The 23,809-nt window shown below is 45.8% G+C and overlaps 1 protein-coding gene and 1 pseudogene across 2 annotated transcripts; one reads left to right on the top strand and one right to left on the bottom strand.

Moving 5' to 3' along the window:
- Positions 1–223: 223 nt before the first annotated feature.
- Positions 224–5,032, top strand: LOC119325474 (MACPF domain-containing protein At1g14780-like). 2 transcript variants are annotated; one of them, XM_037599217.1, is made up of 7 exons: positions 224–680; positions 2,167–2,408; positions 2,896–3,181; positions 3,280–3,463; positions 3,697–3,822; positions 3,955–4,019; positions 4,130–5,032. In XM_037599217.1, exons 1-7 carry the CDS (start codon positions 438–440, stop codon positions 4,850–4,852), a joined length of 1,869 nt encoding a protein of 622 aa, XP_037455114.1. In that variant the 5' UTR covers positions 224–437; the 3' UTR covers positions 4,853–5,032. The 2 variants fall into 2 exon arrangements, with proteins under 2 accessions (XP_037455114.1, XP_037455113.1); XM_037599216.1 differs by having other exon boundaries at positions 228–680; positions 3,653–3,822.
- LOC119325473 lies at positions 5,027–11,420 on the bottom strand (annotated as a pseudogene).
- Between the last annotated feature and the right edge of the window lie 12,389 nt (positions 11,421–23,809).

The raw sequence follows: 23,809 nt of genomic DNA, 5'->3' as shown, positions 1-23,809 counted from the left end.
CAGAAAAGCTTTGTTAGTTCCAACCAGCACTTGCGACGGTACATGCAAGTCCACATTACATTTCCCTTTCCACATATACAGTAACAGCTTCCGACTCTTGATTCAAAACCCAGGAACCAGAGCTCGTTTGAAGTTAAATAAGAAGGAGAATCATTCTCATTTGATTGGAGAGAGAAAGTGACACATCCTAGTTCCATTCACACCAAGAACCAACCGAACCGAACATTAACAATCCCTGTAGGCTGTAGCTCCCCTGCCCAAGCAGCTGCGCCCCTTCAGACTTCAGTTTCTGGACAACTTCCTGGCGCAAGCAATGCCCATATATATACTTCAACTTGCCGCCTAGCTACCCGGCCAGCAAGAAGTCATGGCGGGGAGCGTAGCGGAGCAGCGGCCGTAGGAGCCGGGAGGCGAGAACCTGCCGTGCCGACCGACCGATGGCCGTGGCGGCAGCGGCGGAGAAGGCGGTACGGTGCCTGGGGCTGGGGTTCGACATGACGTGCGACCTCAGGCTCAAGTTCTGCAAGCACTCCGGCGGCTGCGTGGTCGCCAGGAGCTCCCGCGAGACAGCGCCGGCCGCCGTGCCGGGCGTCGGCGTGGTCCGCGACATGCCCGCCGACGTCAAGTGCGGCAAGGGCGACCGCGTCCGCTTCAAGTCCGACGCGCTCGAGTTCAGCAAGGTTAGCACGCCGCATACTCAACGTAACATAAGCATTCGTTGTGCATGATCACAGTTTTCGATCACCCGATCGCCTCTTCTGTTTGAGCTTCCTTCAATTCCGTTACGCAAGATTCGCACATACGTGTACGTTGCTAGTAAGTACTCCTAGAAGGAAGAAATTGGAGCCAAACGAGACGCAATGGAGTGAAAGTTAAGCTATTTTTTTCTGAACGTAATCAGTGGTTCCGCAGTTACAAGTTCTCTGAAACTTTGCCCAAATTGATTAAGCGTTGCTGGTAAGATTAAGTGCAAGAAACTGGAGCAAGACGAAACGCAATGAACTGAAGTAAGATCAGATAATTATTTTTTGGCCGTTTGTCCTTCTGCTGTGGGAAAGTTCTCTGGGACTTTTGCTGAGAAAGCATCGTAAGCAATCAACCGGTTCAAGAATTAGCCGCCGGATTAAATTAGTTCGTCGGAGCAGGGAAAGCAACGCAAGTATAGTACGGTTGGTGTGAATGGTGGCTGCTATTTTAATTTCATTTGTTATTTCGCGAATGTGAATGGTGGCTGCTTGCACAGCTTTCCCTCATTAAGTATCCAATTTGGGGGTGCTGACCACGCCTATGCGGTCCTACGTGATTCTCACGAACTGCGCCAATCATCGACTTCTCCCCGATAAAAACATACAGCCATCGACCGTTCTCAACATTTTTGAGAGAGTTTTTTCCGGCAAAGGATGATATTGGCTTGACATTTTCCGGGAGTATAAGCAACATTGTTCCGTGTTTCCCTCCACTGTCGGCGTCAAATGCTCTGCGTTCCACTGGATCAAAATCAACCATCCAAAAATCAAGATCAGCTAGTCGTAAGAAGATTTGGTTGGCCATAGCGTGTGGTCCTGCTGTCCTCATTACATTATCCACCAATACAACTTCTTTGTTAATTCAAGTCAAATTTGGCTCCACAATTATGGTCACCCCTTGCATAAACAAACATCACCTCGAATCGTGACGGTGCACTAGCAGCTGTTTGACTTTCACCACAAAGATCCGTAAGACGTACATCAACGAACCGAAAGAAAAAAAAACTTAAAAATATACAAAACAAGCATTCTTCGATGTTAGTATTTTCCAAGGACAACAATAGCTGGCGAACGCTCGCTGTTTGGGATGACATTTACAAAAGTTTTTGCTGATAATTTCTTCAGATTCACATGACATTTTCTTCAGAACAATATGATAGTTCATTTTTCTTCGGAGGAAGTCGTTTTTCTTCTAAAACTGTCACCGTTTGATCTCGCGCACAGGGAAACGCGTTCGCTTGCCACCCCCTCCTAGGGACCGTTCACTAGTTAGTACTATTTCCGAAGAAGAAAGGACATATACAAATTTCTGCTGAAAGAGCATATACATATATATATATATATATATACGTGAAAGAGAAACGCGCTTAATTAAAAAGAAAACTGATTTGGCGGGCATGCATGCATGGTGGCGGTGCAGATGTCGGAGCTGTTCAACCAGCGGAGCGCGGTGGAGGGGAAGATCCCGTCGGGGCAGTTCAACGCGTGCTTCGACCTGGACAGCGGGTCCTGGGCGCAGGACGCGTCCTCCACCAAGTGCCTCGCCATGGACGGCTACTTCATCTCCCTCTTCGACCTCCGCCTCGACCGCCGCCCGCTCGCCCTCGCCGCCCACGTCCTCCGCGACGTCCCCGCCGCCTGGGACCCCGCCGCCATCGCAAGGTTCGCCCCCTCCCCTTCCTTTTTCTTTCTCACTAAGTACGAACTACGAAGACGGTACCAGTGCAGGACTTTGACTGGTTCCACGCCCGTGTCGTGCTCGTGCCGACCGGCCCCGCGCACGCAAAGCGGTTCAGACGTCCATACTGAAACCTCTGACCACAAACAGAAAATAACGTGGTTTATTTAGAGCACTGTATTAATTTAGTGCCAGGAAGGTGCTACGATGTTCATTTTTTTCTCTGCTGCCCGTCTTTGTTGAACGTACAGCATGTGGCGCCCCGGGCTCTGAACGTGCCGCCATTGACAAACCGGAGCGCGACACATGCCGCCGGTTTGGTTCTATCAGGCAGACAGACAGACCCGTAGTTTTCAGACAGTGTGCTGACAGCGACACTGACAATCTGGTCGACAGACACCTTGTATGAACCCTCCAACATGAACGAACGTCACTGACCTGTGCATGAACGTTGTGCGTGCGTGCATGCAGCTTCATCGAGAAGTACGGGACCCACGTGGTGGTGGGGCTGAGCATGGGCGGGCAGGACGTGGTGTGCGTGCGGCAGGCCGCGTCCTCGCCGCTGTCGCCGTCGGAGATCAGGGGCCATCTCGACCGCCTCGGCGACCAGCTCTTCACCGGCGCCTGCGCCGTGCCGCCTCCCCACGCCAGGTCCAGGTCCAAGCTCACCAGGACGCCGGAGGCCTTCAACGTGTTCGACGCGCAGGTGGCGCAGCAGCGGCTGCAAGGGATCACCACCCTCGTCTCATCCAAGGAGGTACTAACTGATTAATTTAACTGGCTAGCACTGTCGCTTAGTGATTACCACTGCGATATGGTAGTAGTAATAATTTAACTCTTTTTCGTGGCGTGCAGGGAGTGACGGTGATATACTCGAAGCGGGGAGGGAACACGACGGTGAGCAGCCACGCGGAGTGGCTCCCCACCGTGCCGGCGGCGCCCGACGTGATCAACGCCAAGCTCGTGCCCATCACCTCCCTGCTCCGAGGCGTCGCCGGCACCGGCTTCCTCTCGCACGCCATCAACCTCTACCTCAGATGTGAGCGCACCTACATCATCTAGATGTCGATGTCACGCTCCTTTGCTTAGCCTAGTTGAAGCCAGCGTTCAATAGTGCACCGTAGAAAATTTCTTCTTTCTTCGAGAATCAATGTTACAAGCAAGTACCTGTCCGTGCTCAATAATTGCATTCAAAAGTGACACGTGATCTGCCAAATGACTGTTACAGATAAGCCGCCGTTGGCTGACCTGAGGTACTTCCTGGATTTCCAGCATCACAGAATGTGGGCCCCGGGGCTCGGCGAGCTGCCCCTCGGCCCCTGCTCCAACCGCCAGGGCTCCGGCCCGGCCCTGCACTTCAGCCTGCTCGGCTCCAAGCTCTACGTCAGCTCCAGCCAGGTATTTTCAATCAGAGACCCCCCTCGTCCTCACTCCTACTCAGATTGCTCCACGATTATCACTGAAGAAATATTCGATGATTGATCATGATCATGATCATATGACATAAAAATAAATGTAATGTTAACGCAGGTGGTTGTGTCGAATTTGCCGGTCACCGGGATGAGGCTGCACCTCGAGGGCAAGAAAAACAACCGGTATAGTATAATTTCTCTATAATGAAGTTTGCTTGCTCGTGATAATACCCCAACCCCACGAAATGGAGCTCTACGCGTGACTAACCCAGTGATACCTTCACGTGCATCAGGCTAGGCATCCACCTGCAGCACCTGTCGGCCACCCCGACGTTCATCGCCGCCGTGCAGGCGCAGGCCGACATGGCGCCGGCGTGGCGGGGCTCCGAGGCGGTCACCGACGACCACCGCTACTACGAGCCGGTGCAGTGGCGCATGTTCGCGCACGTCTGCACCGCGCCGGTCAAGTACGACCCGCGGTGGCACCACTCCCACGACGACGACGACGGCCGCCGCGCCGCCTACGTCGTGACCGGCGCGCAGCTCCACGTCATGGCGCACGACTCCACCACCGTGCTGCACCTCCGGCTGCTCTACTCGGAGCTGCCCGGCTACGTCGTCGTGCAGTCCAGGTGGGGGCGCGGCACGGCGAGGGGGGCGTCGGGGAAGTGGTCGTCGTCGAGCTTCCTGTCCATGCCCTTCTCGGGGTCCTCTTCGTCGCCGTCGTCCGGCGGCGCTGGCGGTGGCGGCCAGAAGCGAGTCCCCCCGCTGGTGGTGGCCAACATCAACTCCGGCGTGTTCGCTGGCGGGCCGCCCGTGCCCGTGGGCGCGCAGAAGCTGCTCAAGTTCGTGGACACCTCGCAGGTGACCATGGGCCCGCACGACAGCCCCGGGTACTGGCTCGCCACCGGCGCAAGGCTCGACGTCGACAAGGGCAAGATCTCGCTGCACGTCAAGTTCTCCCTGCTCGCGCCGTCTCCTTCTTGACAGTTCCAGAGTCTGTACAGTTCTCCTGATGCCAAATGCTAACTGAACCCTGTAATTAACATCAAGGCTCCCTGCTTCTCTCGTTTCTCATTTCCCCTTGCGTTTTTTTGGTTCGATCCTGTAAATGCTGCAGTGCAACGAGTGTGAAGTCATACAGTACTACTGAAAAACCAGAGGTATTGTTTTGATAGAGCAAGGAAAAAGATTCATTCATACTGGTCATACAATCAAGCTGAAGTTGGGTCTTTCATACATTTCAAATTTTCAATGCAAGCGCAGGATTAACAAGAACATGTGCAGTGCGAATATGACCTAAAGAGCAGGGGAAAACTAAGCATGATTACAGATCAAGCCACAGAAATACATTCAACGGCTGCATCCAATGCCCACAAGGTTAGTAGTTCGTTCCCACCCCACATGTAGATCAACACATCTGAGTTAACAATTACAATCGCTCTTCGGCGATCATTCTAGCACAAGAATCGACATGTTCAAATATATGTACAAGACCAACAACGACCTGATTGTCGCACTCAGCCGAATATCGTGTTGCGTCTCATTCTGTTCTCAAGATAGAGCAGAAACTTCTTCTTCCGCTTGATGAGAATCAGCTTGTCATAGACACACCATGGAAAGCTGATGAGATGTGGCCGGTGATCATACCCTTCATTGTAGCTACCCCAGAACTCTGGGTGATATGTAACATGATACCAAGCGGATGCCTTGGCGTCTGAGGCCTCATGACCATCTCCGCTCTCATCTGAACCCATCTCGCTGAACCATGACCTTGCTTCCTTCCGCAAAGATTTCACCGCCAGACTGATAGCATCGGCGTCACTCTTCTTGGTAAAATTCTTTGCCATCTTAAGAATGCATCCACTTATTATCTCAGCCTCGCTTTTTATTCCGTAGTGCTCCATCAGATTACCCAACTTGAAGTCATACTCTTCCTTGAACCACACAGCTTCGGTAATGTAGTCTTGGTAGCCATGAACTATCAAATCAGTGTCATAAGACCGCCTTGCCACATCCTCTGTAAAGTGTCCAATGTGAGGGTTCTGCTTCTTAATTTCCCGGTAGAGCTTCCCTATTATTCCCTCGGATACATAGGTAGCCTTGTCGAGCTTCTCCATAAAATCTGGATACTCCTTCACATGTAGTTCAGGCGGAATTTGAGCCGGTACTCCTGTCTTTGGGTAATCAACAGCAATGGAGAAGAGCTCTGCCAGCTTAATGCATGGTGTACTTTCAGCCTTCAATCTTTCCCTATCCGCAAAGACTACGTGCGCGTTGGCAATGATTCCCAGACTCTCGTTAACTATGTAATTTGTGAAATACTCATGTACTTCCTGCACAATATTAAAGTGGTTCCAAAGCAGGGTATCAGATTTGTTTTACAAGATGCTTGGAATTTCCGTGCAAGTAATGGACAATGAGAAGAAACAGATTCATCGTCCTACTTCCTCCGGTCCGAAACGTAGGTCCTTTTAGTCTTTTCAATTCCATCCAAAATGTAGGTCCTTCTACACTCGCAATACACTTCTTCTCATGTGTTCCAATCTAGCCCCACATTAGTTTCATCAAGAATTGAGCCTACAACTGTAGCACGTACTGTATTGGGAGGAAGAAAGAGTACTTGAAATGAATGAAGGGTAACATTGGCATGTTACCACCACCCTTAGTTCATTGTGCTCAACTCTAAAAAGACCTACATTTTGGACCGGCGGAAATACAAACAAACAAATTAAAACCCTTCAGGACTCAGAAAATAGGTTTAAGTAGTCTTTTTTCTTTTTGCGAGGAGAGGTTTAAGTAGTAAACTCTTCAGAAATGGAAGAACCAGAACCGAAAGCTAATTCACAATCAGAAGCACGACTAAATGACAGTTCATGGCAACAGCCAACAGGTGTACAGATGTTATCGTGAATGGCATGAAAAATAAATAATCTGGGCTACAAACATAAAATACCTCAATCATAACATCATGATCTAATGTTTCTGTTGGTGCTGGAGTATAGTCCATAGGCGCCACCATACGAGTTGGAATGAGATCTGGGTCCCATGAAACAAAATATATGTCCCCATCAAGATCACTCCCTGAACATTCATTAGGATGAGGTCTGCATGAACAAAATTCGACATTGATTTCAATAAAGGACAAACAAAACAATAGTACATCCAAGAAAAGAACATCCATGAGGAGCACCTAAACTTCACTAGCAAAAGTTCTTCGATTTTAATGTAGAAAGCTGTTTCACTTTCAACTGACGCTTTCTACCAAATCAGAAAAAAAAACATTATTCTGAAAATGAGATTTTGCTAAAAAAAAGTTACTGGAAAACATAGAAGAATGCATTACTAAATACTTGCCTTGGCCCCAGCTGCGGAAAGACAACACAGTTAACCATGTGGCCCAGAGGAGGACTATGAACAGCCTGGAGAATACGTATATCACCAGGGTGGATGCAAGGGTTTTTGGCAACGACAACTTTTCCAGTTACGATGGACTTTCCACGGTCATTTGCACTATTAGAAGCTTGAATGAATACCTGTCCGTACTTCAGTGTGCGGGTTTCATCCAGGCATCCCATCATTGCTCGTCCTTTTGGGACAAATATCCTTGACCTCGTTTTCAATTCTAGCAGCTTGGATGCTCTAAATGTTTGTAGAAGCATAGAAACAAATGGTTCAACATCAGGCTGGTAACCACATAACAACAACTCTTTAACAATGTTGGTAATTTCTCCCATGGGCATAAGCTCAATTGCATCAATAGCAGCTTGTGGTTCAGCTACCATTCTGTTCAACTGCTTCACAGCTTCTTGTTGCTTCAGTTCAAATATGCTATCTCTGACTCCGAGTGTCGAAAGAAGAGTGATTAACTGCCGGTTCAGGAAACATGGCTGGTACTTGCTGTATGCAAGAACATCTAGTGTGATGTTATCTGACTGAAACTTTGACATGCTTTTTCTTAAAGATAGTTTCCAGTGTGATTTTGGATCAACAGCGACAACACCTTTGTAACCTCCATACCTTATTTGGAAAGCGGAGGGAGTAAAGCAGGTCAAGTTGCACTTCTTAGACACTTCATCTGCAAAATCAACTGAAATGGTTCCAATTCCATCCGAGAATACATACTTTGTACCGTTTGTTACATCTGGAGCTTCTTTCACCTCATGCCTATGCACTTTCAAAGTTTCTGTTGAGGAACTAAAAGACTGACCAAGCCTTGCAGCATACTTTGCCACATTTCTAATATTACGGAAGTTCCCCATCCACTCCCTGATGTCACTGGCAGATAACCCCGGCCGAGAAGCAAACATCCATGCAGAAGTTATCTTGGAGCTGGCTTGAAGAAAAAGCCAGAAATTCGAAGTGCTTGTCACCGATAGTGATGCCATTTGAAAGAACCGAAAGAACTCTATTATAAAGAGCAGTCCTTGTATTATTTCCTGGAGCAGAGCGTTGTGATAAATCAGTTGAACGAAGCTTCTCACAGTCCTCATCGACAAACGAAACCCGAAGGAAGTTATCCAAATCAGCAGCGTAATTCCGTACAACACGATTCGAGACATTAATCTCAGGACCATAAAAGTACACTTTAGCAGGGGTAATTTGCACCCTATAGACATATACCAACCCATCATCATCCAGGCTTATGTTTGGTGATGTTAACACGTAGCGTGATATCTGAATTTTTTTTGTATTGTTCAGATAACCACTTTGTTGGATTCAAACAAGTCTTTTTTAGGTATGACATCTTTTCAAGTGCACGCTTTATATGGTCAATGCATTCATATCCTGGGCTGACCAGACGGTAGAAGTTGTCATCAAGTGTTGGCCCACTAAGTGTCCCATTCTGAACCAAGTGGTTGATCTTAAAGAGTATCTCATAGGGGACATCAGTGAAATGATGAGATTTCACAAGTGGAACAAAGCAAGTATTGCTTGAATATGAATATCCACGCTGGAGATGGAAGACTTCATTGTGTACTTCATAGTAAACAAAGTACTCTCTGATGTTTGGGACATAACAAATATGTGGTAGCTCCAGACATAGGATAGATGATTGCCCAATGCTGGCTGATGGAGTGAAATCAGTTGTTCTGGTCCACTGGTCATCTGTATCATCCCTAAAATAGTTGAATAAAGGATCATTGTACATAGAACCAGAACGGCGTATATTTTGTTCGTAAATTTTTGGAGCAGCCTGAACCTGAGAAAAGGATAAATCTCTCCAACTGAGGTTATCAAAAATCTCTGAGCTTTCAACAAACAGAAACAACTAGATTTAACTTTAAAATGGTTACAGATGTTGATCGGCATTTAAAGATGCATGCAACCATTGAGGAAATACTGGAAACAGTACTATAGCAATTGGTGTTCCCTCATCTTGGGCTATAAATTAAAACTCAACTAGCATAACTTTATATGGATATATCACTTTATCAGTACTCTAGAGAATTATTGTTGTACACTTGACAACACAAAAGCATTTTCCCAGTATATATAACAGAAGAATCAAGAAAGAGCAAACACTAACAACAAAGCTGAACTCTACAAAATTCAAGTGCACCTCCAGCATTCCAAACACAGCAAAATGATCAATTACCAAAAGGCAACAAAATGAAATATAGCAATTATATTGTTTCTGGCACAAGCTGACAAGCAGAAGAAAAGACATGTGTATGAACTATTTTAATATTTACAAAAACATAATTACATCTGTCATGCAGAAGCTGTAATTGTAAAACGTTATACACTTGAAACAATGGGAACACAGTAATGTACTTATACTGTACTCACGATTCGCAGCAACAGGAAAGGAAAAATGATATGCAAGTAAAAATACTACTATGAATTCATGAAAAGCATGTCCAGCATACATATAGTGTTGTACAACTAACATACCTGAATCAGAAGGAACTTTTTTTGCAACCCAGGTGGATGATGAAGCTGGATCTCCCATATGCTCTCGTAGGAGAGTTCAAGTTTGTATTTCTTCGAGTTGTAGATCAGGCAAAAGTCAATCCTCTTCATAGCAAATCCAAACTCAACGGAAACATTTGTTCCGCTCCACAAAACAGATAAAACTCTTTCCTTCAGAAGGCAGCCAAAATGCAGTATTGCATCCTGTAGATTAAAAATTGTAGTTCTTGGTCTCGGAACAATGTCACGCTCTGCATATCGGGCCTTCAGATGATTACCTCCACTCCTAAGTCCATTCCGTTGGGCCGCTTTCAACACCAGCGAAGCATGTGCCTCGGACTGGAACTGAACAATGGCAAAAGATTTCGAGTTTGCAGAGATGTTCTTTGGAGGCCTGAGCTTGATCGCAAAGACGTTGCGAGTACCAACAAATTGTTCCAACAAATCCTTGACATGGTCAGCATTGACAGTTGAAGGAAACCCTGACACCTGAATAGTCCTGCCGCCCATGATGATGGTTCATACCAAAACTACAGCAGTGCATAATCATGATTAAAAAAACAGTCAGTCACTGGAAAGCATAGACAGATCTGCAGATATATGTCAGGTCTTTACGTATTTAGGAAGAAACTCAGGTTGCAATTTTATATTCGAGTTCTTTTATTTGGATCTCTTCTAAACTAATAAAGAAGTAAGGAATGTATGGAATGTCAAACACTGGTAATAGTAATAGTAACAAATAAACAATCAAACGGTTTCACCCAAAACTAAGTAGTACTCCGACCCTAAAAACTAAAAACTGTAAGCAACGGTTTCACTCAAAACTAAAAACTGCAAGAAAAATCCCATCACAATGCAGTAGCATAAACATGCCGACAAAAGAACAAACATCCCACTTCATCAGGCACTAGCAAACAGACAGCTCGGGTAAAGCAAGAATCCAAGAACAGCTAAAAAGGTCAACGACAAAAAATATCCGACCCCAAAAATTTATCGATAAGACAATCGGGGACATACATTTCCCCAGACCTCTACACCCGCTGCGCTTCTTCATCTGCCCTGTTTATTCTTTCCGAAAAGAAATGCAGCACCCTCCTCTGTTATTGGCAAAGCAGGGGCGGGCCGACCATGGGATTTGGGGGTTTAGTTGGATTCCCCAAAAATTCAGGAAGACAAGCCGCGCTCGAACCTGGGCACCAAATCCCGTTGGCAAAAACTGTGATCGATCTAACCTAGACGAAGTAAACTCCGATCGATCTCGCGCGCTGCAGAGGAAGAACCTAACGGAGCCGCGGAAACTGCGAACGATTCGCGGCCCGGCTGCTCAATGCCACCACAGCAGAGCAAAGACGGAAGAACCCCCGACAACGAAACGCGCTCGCGGGGATGATCCGTCCGACCGAGCTAGGGTTCCTTACCAGCAGCAGAAGGAAGTGACGAAGCCGGCCCCGCCCCGGCCCAGGACCGGCGGCAGGAATGGCTTTTTGTCTGCCGCTCGCTCCCGTCGCCGCCGGCGCAGCAGGTCGCGAGGCGGAGAGCGGAGAGCGGAGAGCGGCGGCGGGAATCCGATGGATCTGGGGGAGGGAATCGGGGAGGATGGATGGACAGGGGAGGGGAGGGGAGACGGAGCTGACGATTGCCCGATGGTTTTGTCGCCGAGGCGGAGGCGAGGAGACTGGAGGAAGACTTGAGGAGTGTCGGTCAATGTGGGCGTAACATTTAAAGCAACTGGGTTGGTGGGGCCGGGGGGTGCGGCCGTGCGGGGTATGGAATGGAGTGGGATAGAGGGGCCGGATGTGTCCAAAGGTTCGTTAATTGCGCTCCGAAATCTTCAACGGATAGGCAGAAACAAAAAATCCCATTTACTATTTTTTTTTATTTTTTAGATTTTTACATAATGCACTAGCTTTCTTTCAATCAACTCAATCAAACAGAGAAACATTATCGACAATCAATCCACGGATCGATTGAGGTGTGTTATCCATCCAAAGTGACGGAGGATGAACCCTTGCCATGCTCGTTAGCTCATGGGCAACACTATTTGTGGCACGCATACAATGCTCGATAATAATCTTCTCAAAACTTGTACGTAATTCAGAACAACCTTCGATGATTGGAGTAGCCACGGTAGGAGCAGGGGCTCCCACTATTCATAAAATTCACCAGCACTGCACAATCTGACTGCACCATGAGGTATTGGACTCTAATGTTCGAAGCCAACTCCAGGCCTCACTTAAGCGTCATGCCTCCGTGTTTTAAGCATCGATGATCGATCTAACGTGCAGGTTATCCGCTGCAACGAAATCCCCTTTGTCATTTCGAACAATATGTGTTGTAGTGAGGATCTGCCCAAGCCCCAGGCCAGCTTTGTATCTATAGTGACTAGCAAGAGGCTCATCCGTTGCACAGAATATCAAGATGCATTTATATGAGATGTTTATTTCGTGGAAGACGAAGATGAACGAGGGAAGGCTTTATCTGCAAATGTGGAGAGGGCGGGTATATTTTTGCAAAATTGTCATAGTTTGATTTCTATTCGTCAGATATAGATCGGATGGTCTATATTGCAGGATGGCAGGCACACCATCATCACCAACTCGGTTTTTTTATATCTATAGTGATTACTGTTGCTATCACTACTGCTACATTCAACGAAGGGATTGCTTGTTGCACCACCGGACATGGCCCTGGCAGCCTGAAGCTTGCTTGCGCCCCTGCGAACAAAGGCTCCACAAGTTGCAGAACCGTGCTTGTACAAAAAGGACGCATCAACATAAAGCTTTAACATACTGGCAGGAGGTTTTGTCCATGAGAGTTGAATTGTTGAGGAAATCGTTAACTGACAGCTGCTCGGTTGGCTTGCGAGTAGGAAATTAATAGGCTAATCGACAAGTTAATCAGCCATTTAATCAATTAATCAGACAATTTATTGGTTTATCGGCTACTCGATGACCTTACAATTAGGGGTTAATCGGCAAGTTAACTAGTTAATCGGGCGAATTCTTGAACAGGGCTTTGAATGGAACTGGTTGATTATCAATTGTTTGCACATCTTGCCATAATCAACTTGCCTCCTTACCCACCAAATTACTACAATATGGATTCTATCGAGATAGCTTTGTTTGCTTCTTTGTCCATAAATTAATTCTTCAAGAACATCATAGCCCGCCCTATCAATTTGCATGGCATGTCAATCAGATCACTGATTCCTAGTCTTCTTCAAAAAAAATGCCCATCGACAACCAAACAGTGAGTGTCGATATCCTCCCTGCCCTTGATGGGGCATAAAGGGGACACCTTAATATGGCGATATTCAAGAGTATTTTTAAAGTGAATAGCGCCATATAGAACACACCAAGTGAAAATATTTACCTTTGGCTGGTATCTCCATCTTCTAAAGTTTTTTCCAAAGAAGGTTTAGGAATGATCCACCCTGGCCGGCTCACTTATTTGTTTCATCCTCAATTGTGAATCTCATTCTAAATGATAAGTCGAACTCACAGAAAAGACATTGTTTTTTGTAAACTACCAGGACACAAAGTCTTCCATGTCACCTTTTGACAAGGGTATTTTCACTGTGAACTTCCATGTCACCGTTGTGTCCACGTAACCGTGAGGGCCAAGTCTGATACCAATTATAACGCCCCGGCTGAACCTATCGGTTCACCTACCTGTTCCTGGTTGTTGTGCCTGACTATCACTTAGGATCTAGACTGCCCCCACAGACCAACACTAGTCTTTTCTGTGCACTTTGTTCTCACTCATGTGCACCCTGGGATCGACTTCGCAGTCGATCGCCCATCCTTAAATTTCTCTAATTCGAACATGCTTAATCTTGAGGTTCCTTTCGGATGGACTCCCAGAAAAGAAGGTGTATCTTGTTCATATGAGTAGTATATCATTTCTATTAAGCCAAAATATCACATACACCCCCCTCAAAGGAAGCGGCGCCCCCTTTGGCCCAGCGGGAACATTCCCTTTTGGCACACATCTATGCATGCTAGTGCCAACATCCACATGTGCCTCATATGTGCATCACCGACCCGCACATGCCTATGTAATAGCGAGGGTCGACTCTGATACCAATTGTAACGCCTCGGCCGAACCCACAAGTTTTTGGTCATTGCACCTGAGATGTAGACTGGCCCCACAGACCAACACTAGTCTTTGCTTTTTCTCACTCGTGCTCACCCGGGATCAACTTTCAGTCGGTCATCCATCCTCAAATTGGTCCAAGCCGAGCACGCTTAACTTTGATGTTCCTTTTGATGGGCTCCCGAAAAAGAAGTTGCACCTTGATGGGTATGAGTAGTCTATCATTCCTATTAAGTCGGTGTGTCACAAAAACCTTTGCACACAAAGATTGATTATTCTTAATAAGTCGCCAACATTTTTCCGTCAATAGTGTTAGATTAGAATTGTCAATATCTATCTATCCCATTCCTCCCTTCTCCTTTGGCACACATATTTTTCATCATGCAAACCCATGCATCTTTGCTGATTATAGCCAACCCTCCACCAATAATGCGAGATGGTGTAAGGTCAGCAACCCTTAATGAGGGTTTTGGTGTTAATGACAATTGGGTTTATGTGTCTAACTATGTTTTGAGTATGCTTTCAGTCTAGAAAGAAACATGGTGCTTATCAACGATTCCCTCTATGATAAAAGGAGAAGGAAGACAGCGCGTCATTGGTCCTAGTTGGCTTCCCTACCTGTTGGTGCAATAATTTGACTCCTTGTGTTTTGGAGATTTTTGTAGAAATAGTGAGGGACTAATGCGTTTGCTAGTGCACAAAGAGATTATAGGTCACTGGAGTACTAAGAAGTGTGATATAACCTCTGAAGATTATCATTTGCGCTGCAGTAAACATTAACATCAAAGATTATCATGACGAAGTTGACCCCCAAAAATTTCTAAAGAAGAAATTACTTCGGTACCTAGTCCAGACACGTGACTACAATTGAGAAGAATGAAGACAGAGAAAAGACGTAGTATTTTATTTGGTAGTTCTTGTTGGGGAACGTAGCATGTAATTTCAAAAAATTGCCTACGACCACGCAAGATCTATCTAGGAGATGCATAGCAACGAGAGGGGGAGAGTGTGTCTACGTACCCTCGTAGACCAAAAGCGGAAGCGCTAGTTAACTCAGTTGATATAGTCAAACGTCTTCACGATCCAAGTACCGAACATACGGCACATCCTTGTTCAGCACACGTTCAGCTCGATGACGTCCCTCGAACTCTTGATCCATGTAACACCCACGATGTGGCTATATCTCCCACGTGTCGAAGCACGACTTAGAGGCATAACCGCATTGTGGTTTTGTCGCAAGAAGGGTCATCTTCACACAATCCCATGTAATGAACAAGAATGGGATAAAGAGTTGGCTTACAATCGCCACTTTACACAATGAACATATAATAAATCATACATCATTCAGAGTACACACACATAGTCCGACTACGGACGAAGCCAAAAGAAAAGAAGATAACCCAACTGCTAGATCCCCGATCGTCCCAACTGGGCTCCACTACTGAACAACATGAAACGATACATAGCAACAACCAAGGTCTTCGTTGAGCTCCCATCTGAGCTTGGTTGCATCACCTGCACTGGTATCATCGGCACCTGCAACTGTTGTGATAGTATCTGGTGAGTCACAAGGACTCAGCAATCTCAAAACCCGCAAGATCAAGACTATTTAAGCTTATGGGTAGGAAGTGGTAATGAGGTGGAGTTGTAGCAAGCACTAAGCAAATATGGTGGCTAACATACGCAAATAAGAGCGAGAAGAGAGCAAATGGAACGGTCGTGAAGCTAGCAATGATCAAGAAGTGATCCTGAACTCCTACTTACGTCAAACATAACCCAAAACCGTGTTCACTTCCCGGACTCCGCCGAAAAGAGACCATCACGGCTACACACGCGGTTGATGCGTTTTAATTCGGATCTGGTGTCAAGTTATCTACAACAGGACATTAACAAATTCCCATCTGCCACATAACCGCGGGCACGGCTTTCGAAAGTTTAAACCCTGCAGGGGTGTCCCAACTTATCCCATCACAAGCTCTCACGGTCAACGAAGAATATTCCTTCTCCCAGGAAGACCCGATCAGACTCGGAATCCCGGTTTACAAGACATTTCGACAATGGTAAAACAAGACCAGCAAGACCACCCGCTGTGCCGACAAATCCCGATAGGAGCTGCACATATCTTGTTCTCAGGGCACACCGGATAAGCGAAGCATACAGGTACCGACGTAATCCAAGTTGCCAAGGAATGGTCCCGCACGGTGCTCTAGTTTGGACCAACACTCGGAGGAGCACTGGCCCGGTGGGTAAAATAAAGATGACCCTTGAGTCTGCAGAACCCAAGGGAAAAAGGCTTAGGTGACAAATGTTAAAACCAATGTTGGGCCTTGCTGGAGGAGTTTTATTCAAAGTGAACTGTCAAGGGGGTCCCATAAATCAGCCAACCACGTAAGGAACGCAAAATCAAGGAACATAACACCGGTATGACGGAAACTAGGGCGGCAAGAGTGGAACAAAACACCAGGCATAAGGCCAAGTCTTCCACCCTTTACCAAGTATATAGATGCATTAATTAAATAAGAGATATTGTGATATCCCAACACAATCCTGTCCATCATGGAGCAATCTTCAACTTCACCTGCAACTAACAATGCTATAAGAGGGGCTGAGCAAAGCGGTAACATAGCCAAGCAATGGTTTGCTAGGAAGGATGAAAAGGTTAGAGGCTGACATGGCAATATGGGAGGCATGGTAAACAAGTGATAGGTAGCGCAGCATAGCGATAGAACGAAGCAACTAGCAAGCAAAGATAGAAGTGATATCGAGGGTAATAGTCATCTTGCCTGAAATCCCGATAGGAAGAAGAACGAGTCCATGAAGGAGACAAACGGACGTAGTTGAACGAATCCTCACAACTCCGGAACAAAACCGAAGCTAACGAGAGAAGCAAACCGGAAAGAAGCAAACAATATGGTAAACACACAAGCATATAACATGTCATGATGCACAAACAAGTATGATGCATGTCCGGTTTAATGAGGCATGGCATGGCAATATGCAACCAAACAATACTACAAATTAAGTGGAGCTCAATATGCAACGAGTTTCATATTGACGAAACACCACAATCAATCATTTAGTTCTCTCTCATTTAGGCTAACCAACAATATTAAATGTTGTCAAACATGGCAAGAGGTGAAACATAATTGAACTTACTATTTAGGCAAGTTTAAATGAGGCCGGAAACAACAAACAACAATTCCGAAAATCCCCACATGTTATTTAGCAATTTAATGCAAACACAGTTTTAAGCATTTTAATTGTTGTTAACATGATGTGGATGCCATAATCAAGGTTTATGCAATTTTTATGAAAATGTTGACATGATCATGTTATGAAGTATTTGGTCACCATGGCGGAACGAAAGGGGTGGCACGGCAATGACAACAGAAATGGTGCCACGGCAACATTTTGATGATCCGACAACTCGTCGAGATGTCGGTGCAAAAGAAAGTGGGCGTGAGCGTGTCGTGCAAGGATGGTGGGGTGCTCCCGAATTCCGGGTTCCCACGGGACGGCGGCATGGCAAACGAGGAACGAGCAAAGACAACTCGGACATGGTGCAAACATATGGTACATCTCATACATGCAAGGGCATCTCATCGCGGTCGTCTCGGGTTATACCTTCGAAGCGTGCGTTTCGGAGCGGTTCAGGTTCGGTATGATGTAGAGGAAGTAGTTGTTCATGGGTCATCGTGGGAAGTAGTTGTTCACGTGGCGACGGTAGTGGAAGTAGTGGTACACAGCGGCGACGGTAGTTGTTCAGGGTCTTGGCGGGTCGTCGTGTAGCCGTACATGTTCGTCGTGGTACACGGTTCGTAGACATTCGAGTCATCGGTAGAGAAAGTAGTGGTACACGACCGTAGTGGAAGTAGTCGTACACAATCCGTAGATGTTCGGCGTCGCCGGTAGTTGTACACAGTCGTTGTTGGACTTGATAGATCCGAGGGCTCCGGGCGTCATGGTACTTGGCGTCATTGTGGCCTCCAGGTACTTGCCGAAATCCACATTGGATGTAGTCGTACAGATTTGAAGACGAACTTGGCGCCAAAGTCAAACTTGCCGGTCTTGATGAATCTGAAGGGGCCTAAGGGACTTGCCAAGGCCCTGCCTAGGGAGGTCACCGGAGGTGCGTGGACGCGGCAGAGACGGTGTTGTGCGGACGCGGGCACAGAACGGGTGATGGGGTGGCGAGGTGACCAGAGGCGCGAGGAGGGGATCCTGGTCGCGACAAGAGAAGGCAGCGGGGTGACGTCCTTGTCGGACATAGCTGGTGCAGGCGAACCATGGCGAGGCCGAAGGTGGGTCTCGGGCAGGAGGTGAAGAAGACAGCAGGGACGCGATCTCCAACGAGAAGGCGAAGCAGAGGAGGCTGGGGCACGCGCCGGAATTGACGAGCTCCTGGTCGAGTGGAGAGCTCGGGCGAGGCAGCGGCACCGTCGACGAAGGGAGCAGGAACTCGGGCGACGAGGCAAGGGACCGAGAGGAGCGGGGTCGGCAAGGCGAATGAGTCGGGGACGGCACGCGAGAAGAGCAACGGCAGCAGGGCGCGGGCGAACCAAGGAGGCTGACGGCGCCATGGCCGTGCGGGCAGGCGAGCTCGCGGAGGAGGCGCTCGGGTGCTGACGAGGCTGGGGGCGTTGGATCACGGGATGGACATCGCGGAGGCGAAGAGGCGTGACGACGGCGATTTCAGGCCGGATCGAGGAGGAGGGCGGCGAGGGGATCGGGCGCAGGGGCTCTCCCTGGCGCTGGCAGCGGGCGAGCGTGTGGGGATCGAGGAAGAGGGAGATGGCGGCACGAGGGAGGCAATCGGGAGAGATGGGGATCGGGCAGGGGCTAGGGTTAACAGTGGTTTAGGTAGGCTGCGGTTGGGCCTTGGGCCAACTAGTGCAGCTGCTGGGCTCCTTCTCTCCTTCTCTCTTTTTCAGATCTCTTCCAAAAACAGAAAAGCAAAGATAGAAAGGGAGAGAAAATAAATGAGTGGACAAGAATTTAGTCATGGGGATAATTTTCTCGGATTCGCATAAATGCGCTTGTTCCAAGAAAAATAGAAAGGCCATGATTGAAAGATTTAAATTCAAACTCATTTGAATTTAATTCAAATGGGTTTGAACTAGGACTTGATAAAAGGAAGGTCCAAAAATGTTCGGATTTTTGGTGGAGCTCCGGAAAATGATGAAAGAAATTATGGGCAAGGTTGGAGACCAAGAATTGAGATAACAACGGCATGGGATATATTGCAAGTGGGTTATGGTTAATTCCTAATAAATGGAATAATTTTATTATAGCTCCCTAATAATAGTAGGAGACTTTGAATATGTTTTAAAGAGAAATCACCATGTGAATGTCCCTCGATTTAAATAGATCAACGATCTATGCAATTTATTTAGGTGAGTTTTAAAAATTAAATGACATGCTGGCATGATGACATGATGCAATGCAAAAAATAAAAGAGCAAGCACAAATGAAACAGACGGTGATCACGAAAATATGGAAGTCTTCTAGAGCGTCGGTCTCGGGGCGTCACAACACTCCACCACTACAAGAGGATCTCGTCCCGAGATCTAGGATGGCACCGGAGAGAAACGGAAGAGGAAGAGCAGAGGTAAAACTAAGTTGCTTCTTTGACAAACGAGTGAAACCATGAACCTTGAGAGGTTGAGCAATTTAAAAGGAGTACAATAGAGATGAACGAGATTGCAAACAATCGGTTAGAAAAAAGGAACAAGGAACATTACGGGAACTTGAAGGTTGCAAAGACATGAATCAAGAGTTTAATGGACAAGATAGAATTCGAAACCACTCCGGTTAAAACAAGATGAGAGAGGAAGAATTTAGGCAGCACTCCGGTTGAACATGGAAGGAATAGAACATGAACTTAAGAAGATGGGATGATACTTGATGAAATCAACAACACACTGCCTCCGGAACTATTGAAAGAATGGCACAAGGGGTAAGAAAGATTTCAGACAGCAATCCGGTTGAAAAGAGAGGCAAAACTTGATAAGATGAAAGAACTTGAAGCGGTGACACGGCACTTCGGTTAAATGGATAAACACGAAAAGAACATGATTCTCAATTTGAGATGATGAGTGAAGAGAGCAACATCACAATGCCTCCGGAAGAAAGAATAGAAGATAGATCATTGGAAATAACAGAATGGAGAAGAAAATGCCAACTTCTGCCACAAATGAGCTTGGAAAGCACCCTTCCAAGAAGGTTATAATGGAGTTGTTGGAAAAACCAACAACGAAAGCACAAGCTTGTTGTGGGCTTATGGAGAACTTCTCAAAGTGATGAGGTGACAACCGGCCACTAACAGAAACAATTGATTGCTTGAGATCAATGAAGAGATGAAAACTGCTTTCGCCGAGAGGATAGGAGAAAACTTGGATCATTGATAAGCACCACAATAGCAACATTCCTTAGGGAAGGCTTTAGGTGAAATCTATACCAAGATAACTCCAACAAAGAGATTGATGGATTTAAAATACCTCGTTCTTGACAACATGTGAATCGCGAAACAGGAATGGAAATTGTCAAGAATGATATAACACCATCTCAAAAGATAAGGTAGGATAATTGCACTTTGGAATGCAAGATGAAGAATGCTTGAATGCCTCAAAACAAAACATGTGTTGAGCACCATGTTTAATTTTGAGTATAGCTTGGCGGATGTTAACTTCAAGAGAAATCTTGAAGAACAATTAAAGAATGAAAAGAATCCTTGACAAACCACCATGTAGAGCCTCCATGAAGAACTTCGGTAATAAAAGGATGATAGAAAGAAAGGGAAGTTGAAAATACAAGGTGAATCCTTGCAATGATTTAGATGGAGCTTCGTGATGATATAACCGAGAAAACTTGGAACTCCGGAAAAGAAAAGGATGAAACACTAGAGCCGAGAATTACTTCATCATGAACAATCTACGGAAGAAAAGAATTGAATCACCTAGAGGAAATAAGAATAAGATTTATTGTATGCTTATCCTTCATCAAATTAAATTGATGACAAGCAATGGATTTGACATACTACTTATTCTCATTGTAAAATGATTAAAGATAGAGATATAGCGCAAACTTGAGAAGTTATTGATGGAACCACCGGTGGGATTTGGAAACAACGAATGAATTGATACAATAACAACGGAAGTGGAAAGTTGAAAGAACCACCGTAAGAAAAGAAAAGATAGTAGAACACCGGGAAGAGTTTGAAAACAAACGAAGATACTTGAGAAATTTAGATACATGAGAACGGAGGGGTCATGAACTGATTAGATGATATTTGAACGATGCACCGGTAAGATTTGGAGAACGATATCTACCCGCTGAGAATGAAGGATTATGACATGATGGCCTTCGGAGGAAAGAAACGGAAATAACTCATGAAATGCTCCGGATGGTAAGAAAAGAATTGTCACAATCAAAAATAATTATGAGGATGGCATAAAGCTAGAACCATGAATCTTCAAGAGAATGGACAAGATTTAAGAGAAATCCTTCTTCGGTCTTCAAAATCCGAGAATGACAACGAGAAACACCACCATGAATTGTTGAGACACTCCGGAAGAATGAAAAAAAACAAAGAGGTTGAGCCAACAATGAAACAATTTGAAAGCGATCTTGGAGAAGGCATGTGACTGGTGGGATCCATTCTTACGTCACACTTGAAAAGAATTTGGAATAGCTCCGAAAAAATAAAAGTGTCAGGTAAGATCCTGGGAAAAGACCTGTGGGTTAGGGCCCACTCAAGAGAAACACCGTTGAACGATTGATTGAAAGGGGGGATTGCATCGGTTGAATTAAATGGCTTGAAAGAGAGAAGAAAACCTCGAAATAACTCGAACGGATTAAGAATGGACACACAAATCTTCTGAGATATCTTCAACACTCTGGAACAAATGAATAGCAAGAGGTGAGTGATTGATAGGTGCACCGGTATGAGAAAGCATTTGACACGAGGAAAAGAGTATGATCAACACTGCAAGTTTGAATTGGATCCACCGGAGAAGAAACAACAATGAAGGATGATGAACTTGAAACTGTTGAGCATCTTCATGGGAAATCACCGGATAAGAACATAGAAAGAAATGAATGAAGAGACTTCTCACAAATAAAAGGATACATGATTAAGAAATCTGAGTCCTTGAAGAAAAATGGTGGGAGGGTGGGTAAACGAAGGCAACTTGCGGCAGATGGAATGAATACCGTTGAGAAAACTTAGAATTGATCTTGCGGATGTTGAAATGATCGGATCCACTTGAAGAGAAGCACACCGGTTGGAAAGAATTGACATGACAATCTCGATGATCAAGAAGGATTAGTATTCCCATAAAAATATGAGAACACCATTTAGGGAAGGTATGGATCAACAATTGACATCGAAGCAACTCAAATACCACAACTCAAAACAAAACAAAGGATTTGGCTTGCAGAATAAGCCAGAAACAAACATATGATAGATCCCATATCGTATCATGTGTCTGTTTGAAAGATAAAACTAGAGCTACTTGAATTCCCACCTATAAAACTCCCGAAACTTTCTGGTTATGCAATCTGGTGTTAGGGATACAGGGGAAGCAATATATCTCACCCAAACTAACAATCCCTACATCCAGCTGTATCCATCCGTCAACACATAACCAAGAAACCTTCGGAAATCGTGTACCTCAACCTTCGAAAAGCATCCGTTATACGAGCTATGGAAATACTCCCGAACTCCCGCCCCAGTACTGGGTGGCGTCGAGGTTATCTCACCAACAACTGCATAAAAGAGATTTTTGATGTCGGCAAAACTCAGGTATTCCAGAACTGCAATGATAAAATTGTGACGACAACACCTCGGAGCTCAACTCCCCGGGTCACTGCCACATAAAATACAGGAGGCACCAAGAACAATGTTCTTGTCACAAAACCATCGGAACGATTCCAAGATACCCGCGTGATCCTAAAAAAAATTTAGTGAAATTTGAGGAGAGGAAAGTCAAAACATCTACGTCAGGAGACCTCACCAGAGCGACGAAGGGACTGAGGAGTAAAAAGAATCCTACTCTCCGATATATATAATCCTAAGACTCAAAAAATTTTTGTTCTAGACTCAACAACGCCAGCAAACAATCAAGCAGGGGGCTCCTAAGTCAGGGATGGCTCTGATACCAACTTGTAACACCTAAGATGCGGCTATATCTCCCACGTGTTAAAGCACGACTTAGAGGCATAACCGCATTGTGGTTTTGTCGCAAGAAGGGTCATCTTCACACAATCCCATGTAATGAACAAGAATGGGATAAAGAGTTGGCTTACAATCGCCACTTCACACAATGAACATATAATAAATCATACATCATTCAGAGTACACACACATAGTCCGACTACGGACGAAGCTAAAAGAAAAGAAGATAACCCAACTGCTAGATCCCCGATCGTCCCAACTGGGCTCCACTACTGAACAACATGAAATGATACATAGCAACGACCAAGGTCTTCGTTGAGCTCCCAACTGAGCTCGGTTGCATCACCTGCACTGGTATCATCGGCACCTGCAACTGTTGTGATAGTATCTGGTGAGTCACAAGGACTCAACAATCTCAAAATCCGCGAGATCAAGACTATTTAAGCTTATGGGTAGGAAGTGGTAATGAGGTGGAGTTGCAGCAAGCACTAAGCAAATATGGTGGCTAACATACGCAAATAAGAGCGAGAAGAGAGCAAACGGAACGGTCGTGAAGCTAGCAATGATCAAGAAGTGATCCTGAACTCCTACTTACGTCAAACATAACCCAAAACCGTGTTCACTTCCCGGACTCTGCCGAAAAGAGACCATCACGGCTACACACGCGGTTGATGCGTTTTAACTCGGATTTGGTGTCAAGTTATCTACAACCGGACATTAACAAATTCCCATCTGCCACATAACCGCGGGCACGGCTTTCGAAAGTTTAAACCCTGCAGGGGTGTCC

The sequence above is a fragment of the Triticum dicoccoides genome, chromosome 6B (genome assembly GCF_002162155.2).
Source record: "Triticum dicoccoides isolate Atlit2015 ecotype Zavitan chromosome 6B, WEW_v2.0, whole genome shotgun sequence".
In the NCBI taxonomy this organism is placed as follows: domain Eukaryota; kingdom Viridiplantae; phylum Streptophyta; class Magnoliopsida; order Poales; family Poaceae; genus Triticum; species Triticum dicoccoides.
The sequence above is the reverse complement of the archived record's forward strand: the minus strand, read 5'-3'. Positions and strand labels throughout refer to the sequence as shown.

Excerpts from the sequence above, each read along its gene's own strand:
- LOC119325474 (XM_037599216.1), top strand. The coding sequence starts at position 438 with ATGGCCGTGGCGGCAGCGGCGGAGAAGGCGGTACGGTGCCTGGGGCTG. Across the intron at positions 3,182-3,279 it reads CCCTCGTCTCATCCAAGGAG|GGAGTGACGGTGATATACTC; the intron begins GTACTAACTGAT and ends CGTGGCGTGCAG. Across the intron at positions 4,020-4,129 it reads GAGGGCAAGAAAAACAACCG|GCTAGGCATCCACCTGCAGC; the intron begins GTATAGTATAAT and ends CACGTGCATCAG.